Source organism: Anolis sagrei, chromosome 6 (genome assembly GCF_037176765.1).
Source record: "Anolis sagrei isolate rAnoSag1 chromosome 6, rAnoSag1.mat, whole genome shotgun sequence".
Taxonomy (NCBI): Eukaryota; Metazoa; Chordata; class Lepidosauria; order Squamata; family Dactyloidae; genus Anolis; species Anolis sagrei.
In genome coordinates, this window is record NC_090026.1 from 104,529,989 (window position 1) to 104,557,572 (window position 27,584).

Consider the following 27,584-nt stretch of genomic DNA (forward strand, 5'->3'; position numbering starts at 1 on the left):
GCCTTCTCCACCTTTCAAAGATACTCCCTAGACAAAGACAAAATAACTTTATTTTTGTATCCCGTCAACATTTCCCTGAAGGGACTCGGAGCAGCTTACATGGGGACCAAGCCCAGTCAAACAGAGTTAAAATATAACACAATAAAAATAAATATGCAAAACATCATAAAAACGTAAACCATCATACAACAACCAGTAGCTGAGAATAGTGGACATTTCAGAAATAAGGGGCGAGGCAAGGGCTTGTGAATACAACTACAAGGATAGGGCTGATAGAAAAGTGCAAGAGCCAGATGATAAGTTAGGGCTAGAAGGGCCAAGTCTATTAGTGCAATACAACTACAGGGGCAGGGACAATACTAAAGTGCAAGAGCCAGATATTACGTTATGGCTAGAAGGGCCAATTCATCTAGTGAACTGATTAATCAAAGGAATATTCACATTTTTAGGTCTTTACAGAAAGTGGACAGGGTGGGCGTTAATCTAATCTAATCCAGGAGGACCCCCAGACTGCGGACCTGTGTCCTCAGGGGGAGTGTAATCCCATAGATAACAGGGTGCCACCCAATATCCCAATCACCCACACAACTGATCAGGAGAACCCTGTCTTGTCAGGTTTAAGCTTCAACTTTTTAGCCCTCATCCAGTCCATCACAGTGGCCACTGGTCCAGGATCCAGGGGGCTTCCTTGGAATTTGGTGGAAAAGAGTAGTAGCGTTGAGTGTCATCTGCATAAAGATAGCACCAAACTTCAAAACATCAGATGACCTTGCCCAGCAGTTTCATGTAGATGTTTAAAAGCATGGGGGATAGAGTGAAACCATGCGGGACACCACAGATCAAAGGCCAGGGGTCTGAGCAGGTGTCCCCCAGCTTCACCAACTGGGTGCAACCCTCCAGGAAGGAGCAGAGCCACTGCAAAGCTGTGCCCCCAAGACCCATTCCGGAAAGCAGCACTAGAAGGGTACCATGAACGATGGTATCGAAAGCCACTGAGGACACACTCTCCATCAAGCTCTCTGCCGAGGTCATCCACCAAGGCAACCAAAGCTGTGTCCGTACCATGACCAGGCCTGAAACCAGACTGCGATGGATCCAGATAATCAGTTTCATCCAAGAATCTGTGGAGCTGAGACATAGATCCATGTCTACAAATAAAATGGCTATAGCTCCCCGATTTTTCAGACAGAAGTCATTTCTGGATGTGCATTCCCTCATAGTCACAGTCAAACCTACTATGGTCAAAGTCACCAGGAAAAATGAGATTGACCTGGGAATGCACTGGAAACAGTATTCCAAATTGTAGCCTTCCAAACCACCATTCACCTCAAGAACGTCAGCGCCTTGAAATTTTCAGCAAGCTCGCTGCAATGTAAGTAAGTCTTCAGTCCTCTGGAATCTCCCTCCACATTGCTAAATTATTGATGGTTCTTTAAAAAGCTGCTCAGATGCACTATGTGCTATTTATAATGGGGAAAAGAGTAAACCAAAACAAGAATTCAGCAGCTCTCTACTGTCATTCTGCTGTCAAGCACAATGTATGTGAGTGCCCCTTTTAGAACAAAGTTAGACATATTGTTCATGAGAAAGGGCGAGTGAACTGGGAATTACAGAGATTTCCAAGCTAAGCAAATTATGTGGAAAACTGTCTCTAGTGATGCACAAACCAATCTTTTAAACTTTAACAATGATCTTAGGCATATCTACTTAGTTATGAAATTAAGTAGGCCAAGCTCTCAGGTATATGTATCTGATAGGAATAGGTACAAAAGCTTAATTTTTTGGAATATAACTCTCACAGTCTTTAGTTCAACTTTAGGACTACAACTTCAGCTGACTATATATTGGCTGAAAATTTTAGGAGTTGTCAAAAATCTTAACATCTTCAAGTGTTGATCCATATCTATATGCTAATCTAAATACTTAATTAGATAAGTAATCAGCGGAATCATGATCAGCAGAAATGGTGGCTGAAGGTTTCTAAGAGATATGGTATTCTTTTCAGATTGGCTCCTCACACTAGACGGACGTTTAAACAAAGCAGGAATTATTTCTTTAGTATGTTGTCTGCACTGGTAACCCTGGCTTGTCTTTCTTTTTATAAGCCATAATTCATAAACCAATACCAAACCCTGATTTGCAAATCTGGATTGTGAAAAATTAGAAATCAGAGAATGGGCTATGTGCATTGATATGCAATTTGTTCCTCAAAATCTTCCCATTCCATGTAATTAGTCCTTGCATCAAAATCATACCGTATATACAAGAGTATAAGCCAAGTTTTTCAGCCCCTATTTAAGGCTGAGAAGGCCCCCCTCAGCTTATACTTGAGTCAAAGTTATTTATTATTTTACTCTATTATTATTCTTTTTATTGCATTTATTATTTTACTTTATTATTATTATTACATATATTATTTTACTATATTTATTATTATTATTACATTTCCATTATTTTACTCTATTATGATTATGATTATGATTATGATTATTACATTTATTATTTTACTCTCTTTATTTTATGTAAGCACATTTACATTGAAGAAGGTTAGAATAATGGTTTAATCAGAGTTGAACAGTCTTATCTTAAATTACAGTTTTATGTAAATATTCAAAAACATTTAACCTACAGGTGTCTCAATTAATATAGTTTTATTGGTATCTATTTTTATTTTGAAATTTACCAGTAGCTGCTGCATTTCCCACCCTCACTTTATACTCGAGTCAATACATGTTCCCAGTTTTTTGTGGTAAAATTAGGTGCCTCGGCTTATATTCAGGTTGGCTTATACTCAAGTATATATAGTAAGTTATTTTTTTTTCATCTGGATGAACCAGAAAGGAATGGACAAAAAGGCCAAGCCAATTACATTGGTATTGTGCCCAAACAGCTCCAGAATCTCATATTTTCTTCTCTTATGAGACTGTAAATATATTTGTGATATAATAAGCATAGCTTATGCGCATGTGAGTCTATGGAACAGTACAAAAAAAGTGCAAGTGCAAGTGCCATAGCATAATAGAGCTTGCATGTTCCTTTATCTCTTCAAGGGAGGTAAAGAGACTAAAGATCCTTTCACACAATATAATGCTATGATTACACTTCAACTATCATGTTTTCAGCCTATGATTTGAAGTTTAGGGAGGGACATTTAGAATTCCCAGCCATAGAGTTCAAATACCTCCTTGGATCCCATACTGGGAGAAAGAAGGGATAAAATAAATTAAAGCAATAAAGGGGGGATCCCTTCCCAGAATGCAAATACCAGCATTTCACAGGATGCAGCCATGGCAGTTAAATTGGAATCACAATACTGTAATTGCATATTATGAAATGGCCCTGAGCTAGGAGCACCCAACCCAACCCATCAAGGTAAAAAAATAATATCAAAAGACAGGCAATGAGTATTATCTTCAAGCAAGAGATATCCTAATTCCTTTCTTTAAAGATCAGGAAAGTGAATTCAAACTAACCAGCCTTTTGCTGATTGATGGAACAATTGTTGCCTTCTCATTTTTTATGAAATAGACTAGTCTTCATGTCAATATAGAGATGAAGAGAGAACAGGTGGGGATGGGAGGAGAGAAATGGAGGAGTCATATCAACAGCAGATTGAGTGTTGGCTTGCATGCACATACACGGACACACACACATCCTTGAGCTTGCCTTGTTGTCACAGAGACAGGCTATAAATATCAGCATAAATAAATGATAGGCTCCGGATGAAGGCACCAGGATTATTGGAATCGTGGGCGGGTCCTATGATGTACTCTACCTAGATGTTACACTCACAAGGGCAAATTCAGCTGATCTGGGTGGGAGAGACCTTAAGATCAAGGCTATTCTTAGCCAGAGTAACTGCACCCTTCTATTTATAAAAGCCCTGGCTTCCCCCATAGGCAGGTCTTAAAAGAAAAGCTAGAAACGATTGTTCCCAAGAGCAGCATCCAAAATAGACTTGCCTACACATCTTATATGCTAAGAACAATTGAAAAAAAAAAGGATATTCAAATCACCTATCTGCTAAAAATGCAAAACCAAAGGAGCCCTCAGCACTGTGTTTCAACACGTAATTTTATTCTGAAAATGCAGATGTCTAGCCATATAAGTGCAAAAATTCAGAGGTATCTAATAATCCCAGGGACACAGGTAAATGCTTTCCAGCGGGCATAGACAAACTTTCTAACTTGGGGGCCGCATGCTAGCATACTCTGATAGGAGGAGGAAGGGAAGGAGGAAGGAAAGAGAGAAGGAAGGACGAAAAGGAGGAAAGGCAGAATGGAAGGAGAAAGAGGGAGGGAGGAAAGAAGGGAGGAAAGAGGAAAGAAAGACAAAAGGGAAGGAAGGAAGGATGAAAGGGTGGAAGGGAAGGATGGAAGGGAAGGGGGAAGAAAAAGAGAATGAAGATAGGAAGGATGAAGGGAAGGATAAATGGAAGAGAAGGAAGGAAAGGCAAAAGGGAAGGAAGGAAAGACAAAAGGGAAGGAAGGAGAAAAAGAGGAGAGAGAGAAGGATGAAAGGGTGGAAGGGAAGGAAGGAGGGAGTGAGAAAGAGGGAGATAAGGAAGGACGAAAACATGGAAGGGAAAGAAGGAGGGAGAAAGAAAGAGGGAGGTAAGGAAGGCAGGGAGAGAAGGAGGAAGGGAAGAGAGACGGAAGGATAGGATAGGATGGTGAGAGAGAGAAGGGCCTGAGAAAAGAGCCCAAGGGGTCACATCTGGCCCCCGGGCCTGGGTTGGCCCATGCCTGCTTTACAGCATCTTGTCTTACTGTGGTAGAGGAACCTTTTACCTATTTATTTTATAACAATCAATAAATACAACTTGTTGATTTTCAGGTGCAGATGTTGAAAAGTTACTTCTTTAAAAGAATTCATTTACTTTTAATGATGGAGCTATATAAACAAATGATAATATTACATAATAATGTGACTTGCTAGGAAGTCCCAAAGAATAAATTACTACTGTTAACCTTAGTGCATGTGCCTATCACATTACCTTTTATTATACTTCTATATTTTACTTACAAAAAATAACCCTTTAGGTTGGATAATAGAATCGCATAAAACTTTAAAATGTCTTTAAAACGTCTAAAAATACTCTCAAAATGTCTAAAAATACCATCAAATTTTCCAAAAACATTACTCATCACACCAAAGAGGAACCATCATTTCCACACTTTGCCTTTGAAACGTAATTTCTGTATGTCCTTATTTCCAAAAAAAGGAACAAAATAATGAGTTGCAGCTAACTATGTACGGTCATTACGAATGCATCTATACAAGGCATGGGCAAACTTCAGCTCTAGGTATTTTGGACTTCAACTCCCACAATTCCTAACAGTCTCAGGCCCTTTCCTCCCCCCCCCCCCCCTCAGCTGCTTAATTTTGTCATTTGGGAGTTGTAGTTTCTGCGATTTCTAGTCCATCTACAATCAAAGAGCATCCTGAACTCCACCATATGATGGAACTGAACCAAACTTGGCATATGGAACTCTCATGACCAATAGAAAATATTGGAAGGTTTTAATGGGATTGACCTTGACTTTTTGGAGTTGTAGTTCACCTACATCCAGAGAGAACTGTGGACTCAAACTACGGTGGATCTGGACCGAACTTGGCACGAGTACTCAATATGCCGAAATGTGAACACCGGGGGAGTTTGGGAAAAATAGACCTTGACAGTTAGGAGTTGTGGTGCTGGGATTTATAGTTCACCTACAATTAAAGAGCATTCTGAACCCCACCAACTATAGAATTGGGCCAAACTTCCCATGCAGAACCCCCATGACCAACTTAAAATACTGTGTTTTCTGATGGTCTTTGGCGACCCCTCTGACATCCTCCTCGCGACGCCCCCAGAGGTCCCCACCCCCAGGTTGAGACATGCTGCATTAGACCATAGAAATCTTATTTCCCCAAGCCTTTCACTGTCTCCCAAAGGGTTCAATAAGATGTGTAAATTTCTTATACCAAAAGCTTCTTGATGACCAGGCTCAGAGCTCACACCAGAATAAGCATCTCAGCCTTTAAACCACTCTTAGACCCTTTCCTGCAGCGGAGGAGCCCAACTGCCTTTCTGGAATCTGGTATTTGTCTACTAACGGCTAACCTTTCTCTCTTATGCACTTAAATCCACAACCAAAGCTTCAAAGCTGGTTGGGGCACAGGAAAAGGAGAGAAAAGCCAAGGAGCACTGCCCAAGCCACATAATAATCAATCATACTTTCTTGAGCCAAAAGCTTTTATGCCATCATCCAGACAGTTGTATTAAATATTTATGCAAAGCAAAAGACAATAGCTCCTCTTTTTTGCTCTTTGTCAGGTTTTTTTTCTCTCCCCTGGATACAAATTCTATCTGTGACAAATCATAGCAGCTGAATGCCATTTCCTTTACATTTGATGCCTTACAGTTAATTTTCAATTTGGTTCTCATTTCATTCCATTCAATTTCTGCACCAGAAATATTTTTCTACATTTCTCCCATTAATCAGCTAGTTGAAGATAAAACACAACAAAAATTAGAAATAAAATGTTATATGTGTCTGATGCGAAGTATGGTTGGAGTTACACCGAGATAAATGGCCATAGTTTTCAGCCTAATCTATTTGTTTGGGGTTTTTTTTTTCCTTTCCTCCTTGCTTTTTCTCTCTTTCTCATTTGAAACACATTTTCAAAAATGCCTTCTACAGCCTAAAATGCTTTGGGGATGGGATGAATTAATACCATTTTTGCTATTGTTCCATCTTAATTTACTCCAGCAAAGAAAGAAGCAGAGCATAGTACGGATATTTGACAGCATATTCTTCAAACACCTAGTTAAGTATCAAAAAAATGAACATGTATGATGCCTATACTGATATAAAGTGCTAGTCTATTATCTTCACTTATTTATTACAGTGTTGAATGACTGTCTAGAGAAGCAATCCAGAAATATTCATATCCAAGGGGAGTTGACTTCAAGAGGCTGCAAAGTGTTTCCTAAACATATTACCCAAGGCTCTTCTTCAGCAAAGCAATGGTTACCAGTCCACTGCAAATCCTTGGCTACTGAAATACTTCTCAATGAACAAAGATACCACAAGGGAAGTCCTAAAGCACAGTACAAGGTTTGAGAAGAACAATAACAAAAGGTTAATGAAATCTTATCATTTTAATGCCAGTACAGCTTATGGTTGGTTTGGGTTGTTGTAGGTTTTTCGGGCTATATGGTCATATTCTAGAAGCATTCTCTTCTGACATTTCACCTGCATCTATGGCAGGCATCCTCAGAGGTTGTGAGGTCTGGTGGGCATTGACCTTGAGTTTTGGAGTTGTAGTTCACCAAATATTAGCAGCACAAGCTATGTGCAACTTCAGCTTTGCATGATTTGTTAATATTTGTATACATATAAAGATACAGAGGAGCCCCTGGTGGTGCAGTGGGTTAAACCACTGTGCTGATGAACTTGCTGACCAAAAGGTCGGTGGTTCAAATCTGGGGACTGAAGTGAGCTCCTGCTCTTAGCCCTATACGGTTCCGGCCCAGTGTATCTGTCCGAACGGATCTCCCTCTACATCCCACTCCGGAGTCTAAGATCTTCTGGGGAGGCCCTGCTCTCGACCCTGCCTCTATCACAAGTGAGATTGGCGGGGACGAGGAGCAGGGCCTTCTCGGTGGTGGCCCCCCCACCTGTGGAATTCACTCCCCGGGGAAATTAGATCTGCAACATTGCTCCATTCCTTTAGGAAAAACTGAAAACACGGATTTGGGACCAGGCATTCGGACAACCGGGCAGATAAAGAAAGGACTTGACAATGATTAGGAAATGATTAATGGAATAGAACTATGGAACTCTGAAAAACGAAATGCTGAGCATGAGAATAGTTTTTATATGATATGTTATATACTGATTGTTTTGATTGTTTTAACTGTGATAATTGTTTTAACTATGGTTTTGTACATTATGTGTAATTTGTATAGGCATCAAATTGTGCCTTTTTTGTAAGCCACCCTGAGTCCCCCCTCGGGGGTTGAGAAGGGTGGGGTAAAAGTACCCGAAATAAATACATAAATAAATTAGCCCCAGCTTCTGTCAACCTAGCAGTTCAAAAATATGCAAATGTAAGTAGATCAATAGGTATCACTTCGGTGGGAAGGTAACAGTGCTCCATGCAGTCATGCTGGCGACATGACCTTGGAAGCATCTATGGACAATGCTGGCTCTTCAGCTTAGAAAGTGTGATGAGCAACACCCCCAGAGTCAGACACAACTAGACTTAATATCAAGGGGAAACTTTTAACTTTACCTTTAAATATATGGTTCCCATGGGGGCAGACTAGGAGATATTACTTAATTCCTATCAACACCAAGCACTAAATTTGTAGGCTAGGATGACAACTAAAATGTATCTGGAGAGCCACACATTCCCCAACCTAAATCAATTTGCCTCTCCCAGAGTCCTCCCTATCCATTATAGTTCAAATGCTAAGAAGCATAATAAATGGTTATTGAGTGCGAGGATAGCTATCCAAAAATCTAGGCATCTATGTAAAAAGATACAGGATGGCACATCTGGCAAGGCCTTTTAAGTTAAAATATAAAATATAAGGGTGATCTTTCAAGTTTGGTTGCTCAAGCTATTTGGAGTCAGAAATTTTTACAAGAAACACAGAACAAACATCCTCCTTTATCACAGAGAGTGTTGCCTCAGATGTCAGTACTGCTTTCCCTTTTGGAGCAAAATAAAAGAGAGGGAACAGAATGGGGTCACTAGATAAAATTGTTTTCAGCTGTGTTTGGGCATTTATTTTCCAAAAGTAACAATACTATTACCCCATGCCTTTTTTTTTGTTTGTTTGTTTAACAAAAACTACATTCAGGCTTATTCATCACCAGTCACTGTGAGGATTTTGAGAGAGAGAAAGAGGGAATGTACCAACAACATCACCTCCATCTCTTGCTGCATTTTTGTAATGCTAAAAGAATTATTCTGTTAGTTATCTGGATACACTAGTGATAAGAATTTAATGCAAGAATGCACAATTTTGCCAGAGTTGGAGATCAAATGCTGACCCATCACAAACCACACCACAAATGGCAAAAACTATTTTAAAACAGAAAAAAGCCCAGAGGGAGCTCAACATTTACATCAAGTTCTGATTTTGCAAATGGCAGTTTGAGAGCTTGGGGTAATGACCTATTTATGAAAAAAAATACCACTCCTGGCAGTGTCCAGAACATTTAGAAAAGCTTTTTGGAATAATCTCATTACAGTGGGCATCAAAGAGAGTGTCTGGTGGCAACCCCCATGCCAGGATGTGATGAATCCATTCCAGGTTTTGACTACTGTTAAAAGAGCTCTCCATGGTTCTGAACCTTTTTAGAGCTACAGTGTCACACCTTGGACAGTTTCTTTATAGACTGCAGTAAAACTTGGAATGGGCTAATCTACTCCTTGATATGGGAACCATCATTTGAAAGGTTGCATCAGCCCACACCTCGGTTTTCTAACAGAAATATGTTTGCCTAATGCAGTGATTCTCAAACTTCCTATTGCTGTGACCCCTTAATACAGTTCTTCATGTTCTGGTGACTCCCAACCATAAAATTATTTTCGTTGCTACTTCATAACTGAATCATGTAAATCTCTGGTATGCATGATGTATTTTCATTCACTGGACCAAATTTGACACAAATATCCAATTCACCCAAATTTGAATACTGGTGGGGTTGGGGGGAATTGATTTTGTCATTTGGGAGTTGTAGTTGCTGGGATTTATAGTTCACCTACAATCAAAGAGCAATCTGAACTCCGTGTTGTTGTAGGTTTTTTCGGGCTATATAGCCATGATCTAGAGGCATTCTCTCCTGATGTTTCGCATGCATCTATGGCAAGCATCCTCAGAGGTAGTGAGATCAGAACTCCACCAGTGATGGAATTGGCACACAAAACTCCCATGACCAACAGAAAATACTGGAAGGGTTTGGTGGGCATTGACATTGAGTTCTGGAGTTGTAGTTCACCTACATCCAGAGAGCACTGTGGACTCAAACAATGATGGATCTGGACCGAATTTGGCATGGACATTCAATATGTCCAAATTTGAACACTGATGGAGTTTTGGGGGGCAAATAGACCTTGACATTTGGGAGCTGTAGTTCCTGGGATGTAAAGTTCACCTACAATCAAAGAACATTTTGAACCCCACCAATGACAGATTTGAGCCAAACTTCTCACATCAAACCTCCATTACCAACAGAAAATACTGTGTTTTCTGATGGTCTTTGGTGACCCCTCTGACACCCCCCTTGCGACCCGCCCAGGTGTCCTAACCCCTAGATTCAGAAACGCTGGCCTAATGCATTAGTGACATACTGTATTACTAAAATCATAAAATGAAACCAAAAACAGTGCTTGTTGTCCTCCAAATGTTAATAATTTATAACCCTCAACATTCCAGACCACTAGCTATACACAAGGCCAGTGTGAATGGAGGTCCCAATTCCAGGCTGGATCTTATTGGAGCATTGATTAAGCATCAATTGCTAAGCTGAACAATTCTGAAATAGCCTGAACATAAACAAATCTTTGTGCTTAAGAGTATAGAGCTCATGAAGCGCTATATATATATATATATTCCGCTAAGATACTACACATACTGTAAGAAGTCACATACTGGCAGTTTCTAACATCTTGAACCAATCCTTTGTTCTTGAAGAATGCAAGGAAGATCAATTGGGAGTCACTGACTTACAATCATATTCACTGCATTAAATTATTTTCAGATGAGGCTTTTTAAAATCTTGCCTTTCAACAATTCCCCTTCTGTTAATTCTTTCCACATTTTAATCATTTGTTTCACCTGTTTTGTCTTTCTTTCTTAAGATAAATGGGGTAGAGCTGAACACACTCAGGAAACATCCCTGCTTATATTTTTTCTTCCAGCACATACTTTAATCTCTTCATATTTCATTGACCCTTTTGATCATTTCCGGATGGTAAGAAGTGGGAGCACCATGACCAGGAGCGTGTATTCAGATATAAAGGCACACAGATTTCTTGCATACAAAATTAGTGGTTATGTGCAGTCATTCTGCTGAAAAATGTCATCCATATGTGGAAAGGAATGTATACCAAGCCTGCAATACAAAATTTTGGAAGGCAGACCATTTAGGAAACTTGTCATGTAGATAGCAGTCTAGAAAAAGGGGTTAGATTAAAATAGGAGTCTTCCAGTGCCTCTACAAAAGAATGTATGGGTGGGTTGCAACACGTTCCCCACGTTCATTTTTATCTGATGCATTGTTTGGACACCCCAGGTAAAAACGTGGGCACTCACATGTTTTCGCCATTGTGTGGATGTGCCCTGGGTGACAACTCTAGTTTTTTTTTAACCAAAGCTTTTACAGTGTTTTTAATAACAAGAGCTCTTTTTTTCCTTCTCCAAACACTTCATTTCATAAGAAAAGAATTAAAACATTTTTTGAAGAAGTCAAACATTTCTAGAGAGAAACCTAGCTTTCTTGAGTGTCGATTCATCTTCATTCATTTTTCTTCCATCCAAAGGCTTCTCGGCATATTATGAAGCAACAAACTTAGAACTGCCAAAGAATGTTCACCTAACAGGAAGCCTCTGCTAATTCCATCTCCCTGACAAATTAATCTGCATGACACAGATATCTGAAAACACACTGACATGTCACAGGATTACATCTACGTTTTAAACATTTGTGCCTTCAAGTCCCCTGTCAATGTATTGCAACCCCATGAATTTCATAGGGTTTTCTTGGGCAAAGAATACTCATAGATGGTTTATAATTGTCTCCCCAAAATCTGATCTTCGACATCATCCAAGTACTGACCAGGACTGATCCTGCTAAGTTTCCAAGATCAGATGGGATGTGGTACCCTCATAGCAAGAGTGGCCAGATTTAAAGCATATGTTCTAAACATTCTTTGTTGTGGTGGTGGACCATGATTTATTCGTTGTTGTTGTTGTTGACTTATGTCAACTCTATCAATGAAATGCCTCCAAGACATCTTGTTATTAAACAGCCTCACTCAGCTCTTGCAAATTTGGGGAAGTGGTTTCCTTCACCAAGTCAATCCATCTGAACTGTACTCTTCATTTTTTTCCCTACTGCTTGCAATATGTTCCCTCTAAGAATTGACTGCCACCTTGTCCAATGAGTCATGGCTTCTCGTGATATGCTAGAAACCATAAAAAGATATGGAGAATATGGAACTCTCCAGATGTTGCTCAGATACAATTCTCATCATCCTTCAACATTTGCAACACTGACTGATGCATATTACTATGGATCTGCCGCATGGGGCTGATCTAGGACCTTATCATGTTGAGATATAATCTGTTTATATCAGTATGCTTCCCAGATTTTATTTAGGACAAGATGCATACTGTATTGAGACAGGATGCATATTTTCTTCATCACGCTTGTTTATTACAATTCTCATGATTTGAAAATAGTGCACTTTGACTCATCACATCACAGAAGGCTGGCTCCTCCCAATCCATTAAAAACACTCCCTACATCATTCTATGACCTTTTAGAAAGTATCCTTGCTGATGGAGATGCATACAGATTTTCCTATCACACAGAGAAAGAACATTTCAGCAATGGAAGGATCCGTAGTATTTCAAAAACATGATTAGAACTCATGGAATACTGACAGGATGTGGCAAACATCATGTGATGGGACCCATTCAAAATTATTTTCATACAGTCTCAGAAATAGAGTATTTCCTGATGTGATAAGGTCCCTACATTAATGTGGGGCAAGGACACCTTAAAATAGCCTTGCCTCATGTTACCAAGAATTGCGAGATGCTCCAGGTTCTTGCCCAGAATTTGGGGTATCCATCAACTTTGGGTTCCCATGTTTTGCAGGTTAGGGCGACCCAGAGACACATGATGGCAGTCCCCTATCTCCCTCACACCCATCTTTTTCCTGCAGCTTGACCTGGTGTCAGGTAGAGTGACGGGGAATGCTGGGAAGGGGAGGGAGAGGAAGGGGATTTCTTCCTGTGCCTCTTCCCTCAGCATACATTGCTCTGGCTGATGTCAGGGCAGGCAACAGGGGAAAAGATAGGTGCCATGTCAAAGACATTTAGAGTGACCATTCAGTGGCACTGGACCGTGTTCAGTACTGTTAGGCAGCCTCCATGGCAGCTGGGAGAGTACCTGTGTGGACTCTTCTCAAACTCAATCTGGCATCCAGGTTAGTAGTAGTAGTAGTAATAATTTGTGCCACAAATGCCATCTGCCTGTGACAAAGAACTGGTGGGATCACAAGCCGGAAAAAATTACAGAGAATGAAAATGTCAAGCTACTCTGGGACTTCCAAATTCAGACAGACAGAGTTTTGGAGCACAATACTCCTGACCTCATGATCGTGTTAAAAAACAAAGTATGGATTGTCGATGTTGCAATCCCAGGTGACAGAAGGATTGAAGAGAAACAACTGGAAAAGCTGACACGATATGAGGACTTAAAGATTGAACTGCAAAGACTCTGGCACAAGCCAGTCAAGTTGGTCCCAGTGATGATCGGCACACTAGATACAGTGCCTAAAGACCTTGGCCTGCAAGCCAGTCAAGTTGGTCCCAGTGATGATCGGCACACTAGATACAGTGCCTAAAGACCTTGGCCTGCACTTAAACACAATCGGAGCTGACAAAATTACCATCTGCCAGCTTCAGAAGGCCACCTTACTGGGATCTGCATGCATTATTCGCTGATACATCACACAGTCCTAGACACTTGGGAAGTGTCCGACGTGTGATCCAATACAACAGCCAGCAGAGTGTCTGCTGTAGACTCATCTTGTTGTGTTTCAAATAATAATATCTTATTTATGTACTGCCCTATCTTCCCAGGAGGACTCAGGATGGTTTCCAACATAAGGCAAAACATTCAAGTGCCAGAAAGAAAAACCATACAACAAAATTAAACATCATAAAACACAAACATAAAATCCTACTAAAACAATCACAAAAATGTAAAAGCCAGTTTCAATTTTACTCCATTAGACGGGTTCAAAATACCAATAGCCAAAATTACAGAATGGACGTGGCCAACTATAAAAGGGCTAGGCAAGGGCTCATGCAGTATAGTGTCAGTACAGATGTAATTTGAATAAAGGATATTCTACTTGTGCAGCACTAGAATGAAACTCAAACAGCTGAACCAATAATGCACTGAATGGAGAATTTAGAACAGTGGTTCTCAACCTGTGGTTTCCCAGGTGTTTGGGCCCCCAACTCCAAAAATCCCAGCCAGTATACCAGCTGTTAGGATCTCTGGGAGTTGAAGGCCAAAACAGCTGGGGACCCACAGGTTGAGAACCAGTGATTTAGAAGCTTGAATGTAGATGAGGTTATAAAGCATTGCTAGAATCATGGAGCTAGAAAGAGTTGGAAATCCAGCTAATCCAGCCCCCTGTCATGCAGGAATATATAGCTAAAGCACTCCACCAACCTCTGTTCAAAGACCTTCAAAGAAGAATTTGTCACCTTCCAGGGAAGTATATTCCACTTTCAAACCTCCTAGCAGTTCTTTATAACATTTAGGTGAATTCTTGTAATTTGAATCCACTAGTCCATGTTCTAGTCTCCAGAAGAAAACAAGCTCACTTCAGTCCTTTGCAAAACCCCTTACTAGTGACATTTAAGTTTGCTGATGGAAGCTGCTTCCCAAAACTGTTGGAGGCTTACTTTCTTCCCCACTTTTGTTTTATAGCGTTAGAAAAATAACATCAATACTTCTGGAGGATCAGAAATTCAATCAGAAGCCAGTCCATTTCATCATTCTGCATTTACTGGAATATTAGTTCTGGCTCAAGAACAAGCTCAAGGCTTACTGGAAGTCCACCTTACAACAATAGTGAAACAATTAAGTCAGCATTTAAGAGCAGGCCCAGATCTATTGAAAGATTTAAGATTCATCTTCTATTCCACTGGAGTTGAATATTAAACAGGGAAAAACAATAACAAGATCCGAAAAGGCAATAAGAATATTTCGAGTTAACAACTGTTGTTGAGTTGCGGGGCATTTACGATTCCATTACACAAAGAAAGCAAGAAATTATATCCAGATGTTATGATATTACTTGCTTAGATTTGTTTTGAAGTATGTTCTGTTGCAATTCATAGTTTGTACTAATAATTTGGGGCAGGAGTAAGAAAAAAACAATTGCTTTTCAACCACGGAAAATTTATCATACTGATAAAAAACACACACAGTGTCAATATTATTCTTATATGTAGTAGCTATGGAAACTAATCTGGATAATGTAGCAATACATATTTTTACTGAATTTAAAAGATCATTTAATCTTTTTTTAAAAAAAAAATGGTAAGCCTGTGGGCAAGTTTCGTTCTTTTTAGCTTAATTATGTTACAAAACCTAGCTTTTGAGACAATTGAAAATAAAGATATAACAGAGAAAAGGGCATTTGCCAGTAGCGAAAATGAAAACTGCATTCCTTCATCGAAGCAGAAAACTGTACAGCTGCCTGCCTAAAAACTTTAATAATAATAATAATAACAACAACAACAACAACAACAACAACAACTTTATCTTTATACCCCATCTCCATCTCCTCGAAGGGACTCGGGGCAGCTTACAGAGGGACAAACCCAGAAAAACATAGGTTAAAACACAATGCAATAAAATAAAATCAAAATAAACAAAAATAAAATAAACAAATCACAATAACACAACACAACGCCATAAAAACAATCCCTAGCCTGGATGGTAGTAAATGGGATTAAGAGTTTGTGCAATAGTTTCAGGACAGGGCTAATGGAAAAGTGCAAAATCCGATAAAAGTTAGGGCTGGAAGGTAATATCATTTGGCATTAAAGTCCAAGTTATATAGGGTAGGGGGCAGTGCTAAAGTGCAGGGGCTGTTGGTAAATTACAGTTAGGGGACAGTTATCTGGTGAACTGTTTAGTCATAGGCACAGTGGAACATTCATGTTTTTAGGTCCTTGAGAAAGGAGGACAGTGTGGGTGCCAGGATAATCTCCCTAGGGAGCCACCACCAAGAAGACCCTATACTGTTTCCCCACCAACTGCACTTGAGACTGAGGTGGAAGTGAGAGAAGGGTCTCCCTGGAAGATCTTCGAGCTTGCACTGGTTTGTGGGGGAAGATGTGATCATGAAGATGGGCAGATCCTGAACCATTTAGGGCTTTGTTGTGATAACCTGCACCTTGAATTAGGACCGGAAGCTTATCGGCAACCAGTAGAGCTGTTTAAACAGGGTGGTTGACCACTCCCTGTAGCTCGCTCTAAAAACTATAGAGGCATGAATACTTTTAAAAACACTTTGTCACAAAACTGGCCACTCTAGCGAAAACCTACTGCTACCTCTTAGATTTCTTATTAATACATGAAGTCGGATTACTTCTTGTGATCAGATTGCTATGGAGCTGATGTTATACAGGAAAATGATTCTGAAATAAAGCTATAAGTCGCTCAAAACCAGCTTAGCCAAAACTATAATGTGCTTTTACAACTATGCTTGTATAAGTAGGAAATTCAAAAGAGAGATCCCTTTCTGGACAAACTTAATCTTTGCAGTAAAGCTGTCAAGAAAACGAAATATGAGAAGAGAAAAAAATATTTGAGAAAAACAGTTCAACAAGTACTGACAAATTAATCTGGTGGCATGGGGAAATATAATTTTAAAGAGACAAGGAAACTTGCTTCTTGTTCCGTACAATAAATTTAAAAGGAGAATATACTAAAATGCATTATATCAAGAAAAATAGGATGTATTTCTATTTTTAAAAGCTTTTAAACATTTAAAAGCTTGAACTTATTGGAAACTGCCAATCTGCAAGAATAAATGACAAAGAAATCTAAATTGCACTAATATTAGAATATCTAACATTTTGTTATCTACAAAAGACAAAAGTTCCAAGACCAACTATGTATTGGGTTTTCTGTTGCTTCTCTGAAAGCAGCTGGTTTTCAAAAGAAAAACAGAAGAATTTCCTTTACTATCTATTACCATTTTGGCTCTCAAGTAGAGGAGGCACGCCAAAGGTGAGGAGGGCAAGAATCAATGAAGACTTACACAGATTGTCCAAGGTTTCTGAACTGGACAATGACTTTCTTCCAGTCAGACCCTACTTATTTATTTACTTACCCTATTTATACCCCCACCTTTCTCTACCCCAAGGGGGACTCAAGGTGGCTTACATATGGCAATTATTCAATGCCTTAAACACATACAATATTAAGCTTAAAATCCATTGATCTAAAATTAATAGATATTAAAAATTTAAAAATTACATTCAATATTAAAATCACGGGAAAAGGAAAGGGCCTGAGGCTGTTAGGAATGGTGGGAGTTGAAGTCCAAAACACGTGGAAGGCTGAAGTTTGCTCATGTCTGTTTTATAGCCTAAGGGGGCAATGTTTGGAAGGTTCTTCTTCAGCCTCGCAATCTGGTTGTCTCATTTTCTTTGGATGCTTTTGCTGCGTATATCAGGCCAACTTATCCTGGATTCCAGATGCAATGGATATTCACGAAAGCCGTAGCCTAATTAAAACTTCTCACACACATCTGTTTCCTTGCAAAATGGAAGTGTCTCCGCGTCAGAAGAGCATCAACACGTTGACCAACAGCCCCAAATCATATACTAATCCACAGGCATGGATTGTCTCAGCTGTTCCACACATGTAAAATTGCATTTATGGCCAGATATCTGGTTTTTGCTCAGTTTTAGGTATGCTTTATATTAAAGGCAGTAAATGCACATTGTTCAAAGGAGAGGCCAAGTCTTCCCATCGCAGGCAGGAGATACCATTTGTATACTCCTTCACCCAACAGTTATGACAGATTCCCACCTACAGAAATTTTACAGACTTTTTCATCTTTTTAGGTTGAAGCCAGATGCAATTTAAAGCCGTAGGGTGGTATTTTCAAAGTACCATATATACTCGAGTATAAGCCAAGTTTTTCAGTCCTTTTTTTAGACTGAAAAGGTCCCCCTCGGCTTATACTCGAGTTAAAGTTATTTATTATTTTATTCTGTTATTATTATTTTATTAAATTTATTATTTTACTCTATTTGTTGTTATTATTATTATATTTACATTATTTTACTCTATTTTATTATTACTTCATTTATTAGTATTTATTGTTGTTATTATTACATTTATTATTTTTACATTTACATTATTTTACTCCATTATTATTTTTATTACATTTATTATTTTATTATTACACTTATTATTTTACTTTATTATTATTATTATAACATTTATTGTTTTACTCTCTTTGTTATTGTTATTGTTACATTTATGATTTTGCTCTATTATTATTGTTATGTGTACATTTACATTATTTTACTCTAATATTATTATTTATTACATTTATTATTTTACTCTATTATTATTGAAAGGATATGTAAACACATTTACATTGAGGAAGGTTAAAATAATGATTTAATCACAGTTGGACAGTCTTATTTTAAATTACAGTTTTATGTAAATATTCAAAAACATTTGTTCTACTGATGCCTCAATTAATGTAAGATTACTTATATCTACTTTTATTTTTAAATTTTCCAGGAGCTGCTGCATTTCCAAACCTTGAATTATACTTGAGTCAATACATTTTCCCATTTTTTGTGGTAAAATTAGGGGCCTCGGCTTATATTCGGGTCGGCACATACTCAAGTATATATAGTAATTTGTTACCCACAGATTTTTCAAAGTAAAACATTACTTATGCATTTTACTTGTTTTTTAAAATAAAAAATGAAATAGACAAAAAAAGTATATGTTTCTCCCAAACGACCCCCATCAACATTTTAGAAGTAATGAGTGAAATGCTAACACATTCTACTAAAATGAAGCAGATTATCCAGTATTAGGCAATACTTGCTTTTAATAAACCACCTCTTTGATTCCATTACCTCCAAAGTATTATGTTTCATCTATTACTTGTAACACATTTATCCCACTCTGAGATTTGAAGGAAAAAATCCACAATGCTGGGAGCATATGTCAGCTCCCTTTTAGCAGGCCAGATGACTGAACAATGCTGCATAATTCCCTTCATCATCTCTCTGTCTGCTCAGTTGCTCAGTGAAACAATAGCCCTGAGATTTCCCTGAATTAGAATGAAAGAACACTTCTCTAGGAATCTCTTGGCCACGTTCCCTCAAAGTTTTGGAGGGCCGGATTATAATTTGAAAAAAACATGAATGAATTCCTATTCATACTGCATATATCTTATTTGTAGTGCAAAAAAAAAACACTTTAAAAATAAAATAATTAAAATGAAGAACAATATAAACAAATATAAACTTATTAGTATTTCAATGGGAATTGTGGGCCTGCTTTTGTCTGATGAAATAGGATCGTTGTTGTGTGCTTTCAAGTTGTTTCAGACTTAGGTTAACCCTGAGCGAGGGCTGGGTAAATGACCTTGGTGGGCTGTATCCGGCCCCCGGTCCTTAGTTTGAGGACCCCTGTTCTAGAGGTTGACTGTAGAATGATACTGAAGGACCTAAAAATATCTATAGAAATGTTCTGGATTGAATTACTAGGTCCTGCAGTTCCAGCCTAAAACAATGAATTGATTTTTCATAGTAGAGTTATGCATTTGACAGCCAATGTGGGAAAATTCAGATTATCTGCTTTGAAGTGGATTATATGGCAGTGTAGACTCATATAATCCAGTTCAAAGCGCATAATGTGAATTATCTGTGAAAGCTGTTGGAGCATGGAAAAATCAGTTGGTAAGTGTGAACTGAAAATGCAAATGTGATTGGTTGGGCTATGCCCAAGAAGCTAGCTAAGCCTAGGAGTTTTGGCAACAGTTCACATTGAGTTTTCTGTGCAGGAGCTTACCAAGACAGGTTTGCTTCTGGGTTGCTGGAAGAAGACTTTTCACATGGACACCTAAGGACCATTTGAATATCTCTCAAAGGACATTGTGTGAGTCAATGCAACTGTTCACATGACTGTTCCATTTCTTTCAACTGCTTTAAAATGCCCAATTTCCCTCCATTCTTCCCACTTTTTTATTCTGTCCTCAGTTTATTCAGTTCTTGCACACTTAAATTCAAAAACGCAGAAGATTTTGTATTAAGTCATCTCAACAGAGGGGAGGGGTGAGAAAAGGGCAGAATTTTGCCCTTTCCTGCAGGCTTAGGCAAAAGCAACATATATACATGACTGTATATATGTTACTCTGTTAAAGAACTCCTTGTTCTTTAGTGATCATCTGCGAGGCATATCTTTTCTCTGGCAAGACAGTGTGTGGACTGGTAAAAATGTGAACAAAAGCATCACACTAGTGTTGCCATAATTTGCAATTAACTTGAAGTTCTATGAATACAGAGAACTCTTCTCTGTCTCTCTCACTTTATTACAAATGCAAAGTGTAGAAAGAAGCATACACACACACACACACAAAATCAAAGCCCTTGCTCTGGAGTTGTGCAGCCAAAGTAGACCCACATCAACTGGGATTGCCTGCACGCTCTATCCCTCTCCAAAATTTCTATCCTGTTTATGTCAGCTGGTCACGCCCAGCATTATTTAAAAAAAAATTAATTAGTACATTTGGCCCTGCCATAGGTTTTTAAACGTCGTTGTGTTATTGTTAATGTTTATTGCTATTTTCTGTTTATGAGTTCTATTTATTGTTTGTATTACTGTTGCTATAGTTTTTATTGTTGTATTGTGGGCTCGGTCTTATATAAGCCGCACTGAGTCCCTTGGGGAGATGGTAGCGGGGTACAAATAAAGTTATTATTATTGTTGTTGCTGTTGTTGTTGTCAACTGCCGAGACAAGAAATAGCTAATATTCTCTCTGTCACAAACAGTAGGGAAATTGTTTAACACCAAAGTTCAAATTTACATAAATCCATACAATTTTCTGAATTAGAAAGAAATACATGGGAAAAGTTCCCACTTAAGGTCCATACAAGGAGCTACCATTATAGTAGGCAGCAGCAAGAAGTATGGATGGATTGACAATGTGTAGACCATGGATTCCAGAATAGGAAGGATTCTGTATTTAAGAGAAGTTACAAAGAAAGGTAGACAATCTAGGGAACAGCCACAAATACATCTGTTAGAATAGGGTTTTTTTCTAAAAAGGTGTGCCTACACATATACGTATGCTCAGACACATAGTGTAAAGTACATGAATTCAACAGATTCAACTGACTTATGCTAGTTATTCTAATGGAGACGAACAACTGGTTCAATGCCAAGGATGTTATGTCAACTTGCATCAAGATCTGAATCAAGAAGCAATGCTGGAAAATACCAGAACTATCACATACAACACTGAAGAAGAAGAAAAAATTCACAGTAAAACAAATATATTTAAATACTCACTGGTTTAATTCTACATCCAAGATGAAAGACGATCCAAAAGCATCAACCTGGAAGCTGGCCCGGGCGATATGTGTGGACTGCAATGTTAAAATAATTGAAAAATGTGTTAGTTTGTACTGAGCCTATTTCCAATGTTTTAGTCCAAACTTGGGAAAGTTACTTATTTGGGGGGGGGGGGGGGCAGGCATGCAGGGCTGTGATTCTATCCATTGCTATCCAAAATAGGAACTCTTCCAAGCCTTGATTCTAAATATACTAGAAAGAAGTTGCACTTAGCATCAGCATAAATATACAAAAACACTATATGCTGCTCAATAGCAAAGCTCTCTTTTATAGAGCTAGGACTCTGTTTGAGCATTATTGGTTCTCAGCAAATCAATATTGAATGTATAGCACACAATGCAATACAAAGAATAGCTGTGAAACAACTTAAATAGCTATTTGTAATGAACTCCTTTACCCAATAACAAAAGTATAACTATAACACAAATGTAATAATGAATAACTTCACTCCTTCTGCAGAGTAACTGCAATTTTAGTTACTTTTATAGTCATGGGGAGGACCCACTAAATGACGGAAGAGCACCATCACAGGGTAAAAAGTGTTGATCTATGCCTTTTACTGTTGTCTTATGTTGGGGCTTGAGTGTTGACATCACATGCTGGGAGAAAATTCTGTTTTCCATAGCATCTAAAATACTTGAAACTAGAAATGGTTTGGATTTCAGGGTTTTTTTTAGATTTTGGAATACTGTATTAGAATATATAAACATAATGGGATGTCTTGGAGATGGGACCCAAGTGTAACCACACATTTCATTTCAGTGCAGGTATATTTCAAAATATACATCTCATACACATAGCCTTAGAGTGAGGAGCCCTCTTGTGACGGCAGGACTGCTGACCGATAGGTCAATGGTTCAAATCCGGTTAAAAGTGGGTTGAGCTCCCTCTGTCAGCTCCAGCTCCCCGTGCAGAAACATGAGAGAAGCCTCCCACAAGGATGGTAAAACATCAAAACCTTCGGCCATCTCCTGGGCAACATCCTTGCAGATGGCCAATTCTCTCACACCAGAAGCAACTTGAAGTTTCTCAAGTCACTCCTGACATGAAAAAAAAGCCTTAAAGTAATTTTATCCACAATATTTTTAACAATGTTGAGCACAAAACAAAGTCTGTGTACACTGGGCCACCAGAAAGCAAAAGTGCCATCCACCCAGGGAGACAATTTCAGAATATGAAGGATTTTGCATTTTCAGATAAGGGAAATGTTCAAGCCAGTAGCACAAGCCAGCAGATTGCAGCATTTTTAAGGGTAATTAAAAAGCATATATGTTATTTGTTTTAGAGAATGAAAAAGAAGCCATGTTTTAAAAATACAATAACTTTGTTAATATAGTTGTTCTTTGCCATTAAAACATCTTCGACTTATGGTGATCCTATGAACAAGAACCTCTAAGACTTGCAAACTCTGGGCTGATGAAGAAACACAACATATAAACTATCTACAGACCCACTAAGAAAATCCAACAAATGCTACATTCAGCAAAGGACATGAGGGATCCCCTCACCGTTGCAGGAGTCTACTGTATACCATGCAGCTGTGGACAAATCTACATAGGGACCACCAGACACGAATCAAGGAACATGAAAGGCACTGGAGGCTACTTCAACCAGAGAAGTCAGCCATAGCAGGGCACCTGATGAACCAACCTGGACACAGCATATTATTTGAGAACACAGAAATGCTGGACCACTCTAACAACCACCATGTCAGACTACACAGAGAAACCACTGAAATCCACAAGCAAGTGGACAATTTCAACAGAAAGAAGGAAACCATGAAAACAAACAAAATCTGGACAGTAAATAAATAGCAACACTCAGAAAACTGGAGAATTCCAGACAGGAAACAATCAAGGCCATCTAACGCCTTCCAACAAAGGATTACTCCAGATAGGAAACAGCCATGCTTTGAAGCTGCAAGGCCTTCAATGTTATTCAAGGTGGCTAATTACAACATTCACACTTGCCTTAAACAGACAAGAGTTCATTCTCTCACCTTGGACATTCCACAGATATATAAACCTCACTTGCCTAGTTTCCAACAGACCTCACAACTTCTGAAGATGCCTGCCATAGATGTGGGCAAAATGTCAGGAGAGAATGCTTCTTGGACATGTTAATATAGCCTGGAAAACTCAGAGCAACCTTTGGGCTATAGTTTCTTTGAATCATTCTGCCTATTAGAACAGCCTCCCCCTTTTCCTATAACCAAGCATGATTATATTTTCCTATAAAACTCATGATAACCACAGTAACTACCTACTTTTGAAATATTTAATACACTTTAAAAACTTTCCAAAGTTTAATAAACAGTACATTAAATGAATCAGACACATACTACTCCCTTCACTTATCCCGTCCAGGGTTTTACCAATTTTATCCTGTGCATTTGGCCCACCCATTATGCTAAGCATTGATGGGAGGAGTCCTGCTATTTTCTTTAGAGCCCCAATTTTCAGCTGGCAGTATTCCCCACTTCTGCTATGGCCTAGTAGTAGCTGGCACCTGAAAAACCATGCTGCTATCAAGAAGGAATATTGTATTCCATTCTAAAACTGGCAATTTAGGAAGTCTTCTTCTTAAAACAACCAAGGGTTGTGGTTCTTCATGGAAAATTCAATCAGTTATAATTCTGCAGAAGTACATGTGCTGATAATACAATGCCAGGAATATTTTAAGGGGGCCTGAAAGGGGAGAAAAAAACAGCACAGCAGGAAGTGAAAAGGGAGAAAATGGATACAGACCAATTCCAAAGGTTACTGAACTGCATAATAGCACTGGAATGACTTTCTGGCTGATCCTACCAAATAAATTAGGGGGCAATGTGACCAGACACTGCTGTCTTACTAAAAAGCTTATTACTGGAAGCCTGTTCAGAGTCCTTCAATGAATACATCCTCATTTTATTGAAGAGGAAACCTATTGTGGCTTGCCAATTAGACCAAAGTCTGTTCTAGAACTGGCAACTGGGAAGCCTTGACTGTTTGGGGAAAAGAGTTTGGCACACTCAGTCGGCACTGCAACTTGCCGTATGATTTGACTGTCTAGTTCCTCTGTTATTCATTCCAGTATGCATAACTGAGGCAAGAACTATCCTCTTTTTATAGAGTTGCATTCAGCATATTAAACCATTAAAATACTTCTGGTGTCTAACTTGAATTAGTGTTGTGTCCAAGAGAACCTTAGAAGTGCACATTTGGTCCTCAACAGGTAATGGAGATCTATCTAGGGTAGGGTAACCATACCATTCTGCAAGGGCGCATTAAACATTTCTGAGATCCCCCAACATGCAAGCTGCCACCCCAATCTTGCCCTGCATCTCACATTGTCCTACCAGGTCCCTCTGCCATTTGCCTCCTCCTCTGAAGTTGGCATTTCTATGTTGCCTTTCTGTCATGAATCCTTATAATCCATCTAGGCCAGTGCCTTAGATCACCACAGAACATTAATGATGCATAATGTGAACGAGAGCTTTCTCTTGTCTATCCAAAACCTACTTCCAGTCAATTTCACAAGTGACTTCCATGCTCTCGTATAAATAAAGAGGGAGAAGCAACTACATCCTTTGCAGTGCACATAATTTCTAAATCTCTAGCTGTCCAACCTTTTAGGTGAGATTTTAAGAGACAAAAATGTTCTTATTCCCCTTTTGGGGGGAGTGAGATTGCTTCACTTTAGTCACCCTTCTCCACCCGATCTACCACTGTGGTGGCCAGAACTGCACACAGTTAATTTGTATGTGCGAAGGTTCTGCACGGAGACCATGCCAGAGCTTGTGCAAGATGGGCTATGTTCCCATATCACCCCTACCTTCTCCCATCAGCTCTTAATGACTTATCTGTATTATTATTTTCCAGAAAGACCTTTTAGGGAGCATATGGCCTCTCAAGAGTAGCAAGATGCAAAAATATTAGGCGGGTAACATGCAGCCTAAGGGGCTAAATGAGGTCTTCCAACTGCCCAGAATCCCCTCTTTTTTAAATTTTGTAAAGGCCTTCTACAACCTCTAGGGCAGCTGTTCCCAAACTATGTTCCACAGAATCCTAGAGCTCTGCAAAAGCATCACATGGGTTCCACGAAAAATCTTGAAACTCAAAAAACAATTTTTTTAAATAAAACCAAATGAAGTCAACTATTTAATTGTCTCTAATGTGAAGAAAGGGGGAGCACAAGATATCTACAAACATCTATTCACCAACAGAAGTTGTTTTATCACAATCTGGTAGCTCAGAAAGCACGCGTGCTAGAACATTTTCTAGCAAAATCCAAATGGTTCTTTGACTTATAAATATCACTCCTCCCTTCACTCAGCGTATCACTCCTCCCTTCACTCAGTTCAGAGATTTATTATGTTTATTTAAGTACTTATTTTTTGGATAGGTATTATAAGTTTATATTGATGATCTTTTACTTATTGTTATGATTTGGTTTGTCTGTCTGCTTGTTTTTATTATGGCATTGAATGTTTGCCATTTTTTGTTTGGAACCCGTCTTGAGTCCCCTGGGGAGATGGGAGAGTTATAAATAAAAATTATTATTATTATTATTATTATTATTATTATTATTATTATTATGTGTACTCTCACATTTGCAGTTATATTAAAATATTTTCTTTATTTTGTAAACGTGCTACGTTATACAAAACACTCGAGTAAAAAGAATAGATGAAAAAAGGGAGAATAGAGTTCATAGAATCATTGAATAATAGAGTTGGAAGAGATCACATGGGCCATTCAGTCCAACCCCCTACCATGCAGGAAAAGCACAAAGCATCCCCAACAGATGCCCATCCAGCCTCTGTTTAAAAGCCTCCAAAGAAGGAGCTTCCACTACAATCCAAGGCAGAGAGTTCCACTGTTGAACAGCTCTGAACGGCTGGAGGTTTTTCCTAATGTTTGGGTGGAATCTCCTCTCCTGTCTCCAGGACAGCAGAAAGCAAGCCTGCTCCCTCTTCTTTGTGACACCCTTTCAAATATTAGGGTTGGAGTTAGGATTCCGCAGGAAAAAATGCATTCTGAAAGGCTCTATGACTGAAAAACTTTCACAACGTCTGCTCTAGGGTAGTGATTCCAAACTCTATGTTGCACTCCAAGGCTGGGAAGCACTTCTGTTTTTAACAGACACTCCAGTCCATGGCAAAATAGCAAAACAGTTTATTAAGGAATATGTAAAAAGCAATTCAGCAAAATAGTATATAAAAAACAAAGTCCAAATATCAGTAATAATCCACAGAAATCAAAGTACATGAGTAGTATCAAAAAACAGGAATATAAAAGCAGAATAATTCCAAAATAAGCGATTCAGGAACAGTCCTCAAAAACTGTCAAGTCAAGAAATTTCTAGTTCCATGTTTCCTTTTGTTCATGATAGCATGAACAAAAGGAAACATGGAACTAGAAATTCCTTGACTTGACAGAAGTTCTATACTCGAACCCCAACATTTCCTGAACTAGCAGACCTATCTGCTGGTCCAGCTAATATATAGAGAAAACCATGCCTTCTCCCCTGGGAAACCGATAAGGACTTCTAGGATAATAAGCATCTTGACCTTTGTAAACTCTCCTGATAAACTCTATGTTGACAGAACATACATCTCCTATCTAACTGCTCATTAGTCTGTCCACCTGGACTTTCATTTTCATCCTCTGAGCTCAGCTCTGCTTCTGGCCTTGCTTCCCTAACAAACTGCCTTTCTGGAACGTGGTCTTCAGATACAGACCGCTCATTTTCAGGGCTTAAAATCTCTTCCTGGCTTGCAGACACAGAATCCCCAGTGTAATCAGAATGACCAACAGGCCCAGAATCCCCAGAGAGAACTAGAAACACTCAAAGGCAGAACTAGAAACACTCTAGTCCTCCAGGTGCTTAAGACTTCAACTCTCCAACATCTCAGCCAATGATCAGGAATTCTGGGAAACAAAGTCCTAAACACCTAGAAAACCAAAGTATGGAAAAAATTGCTCCAGGGGATGCATTAAAATTTGCAGTCTATCTTGACTTGGGAAAGGGGGTTTCCGAAACAACTGAAATAGAGACACTCAAGACAAATAGCATGGAGCGCTGTTGGAGGCCACAAGCATCTGTTGCCTTAGGCAGTTGCCTTGTCCCACCTTATGGTAGAATGGGCCCAACATGTTAAC

General features: G+C 38.9%; 1 protein-coding gene across 8 annotated transcripts in view; it reads right to left on the reverse strand.

The window, feature by feature from the left end:
* The window catches only part of ADAM22 (ADAM metallopeptidase domain 22), a 177,757-nt gene that overhangs the window by 118,215 nt on the left and 31,958 nt on the right, over positions 1-27,584 (reverse strand). For all 8 annotated transcript variants that reach the window (XM_060782308.2, XM_060782309.2, XM_060782307.2 and 5 more), the window contains exon 3: positions 21,379-21,455. In XM_060782308.2, the coding sequence (XP_060638291.2) occupies positions 21,379-21,455 (77 nt within the window). The remainder of the gene's footprint in view (positions 1-21,378; positions 21,456-27,584) is intronic.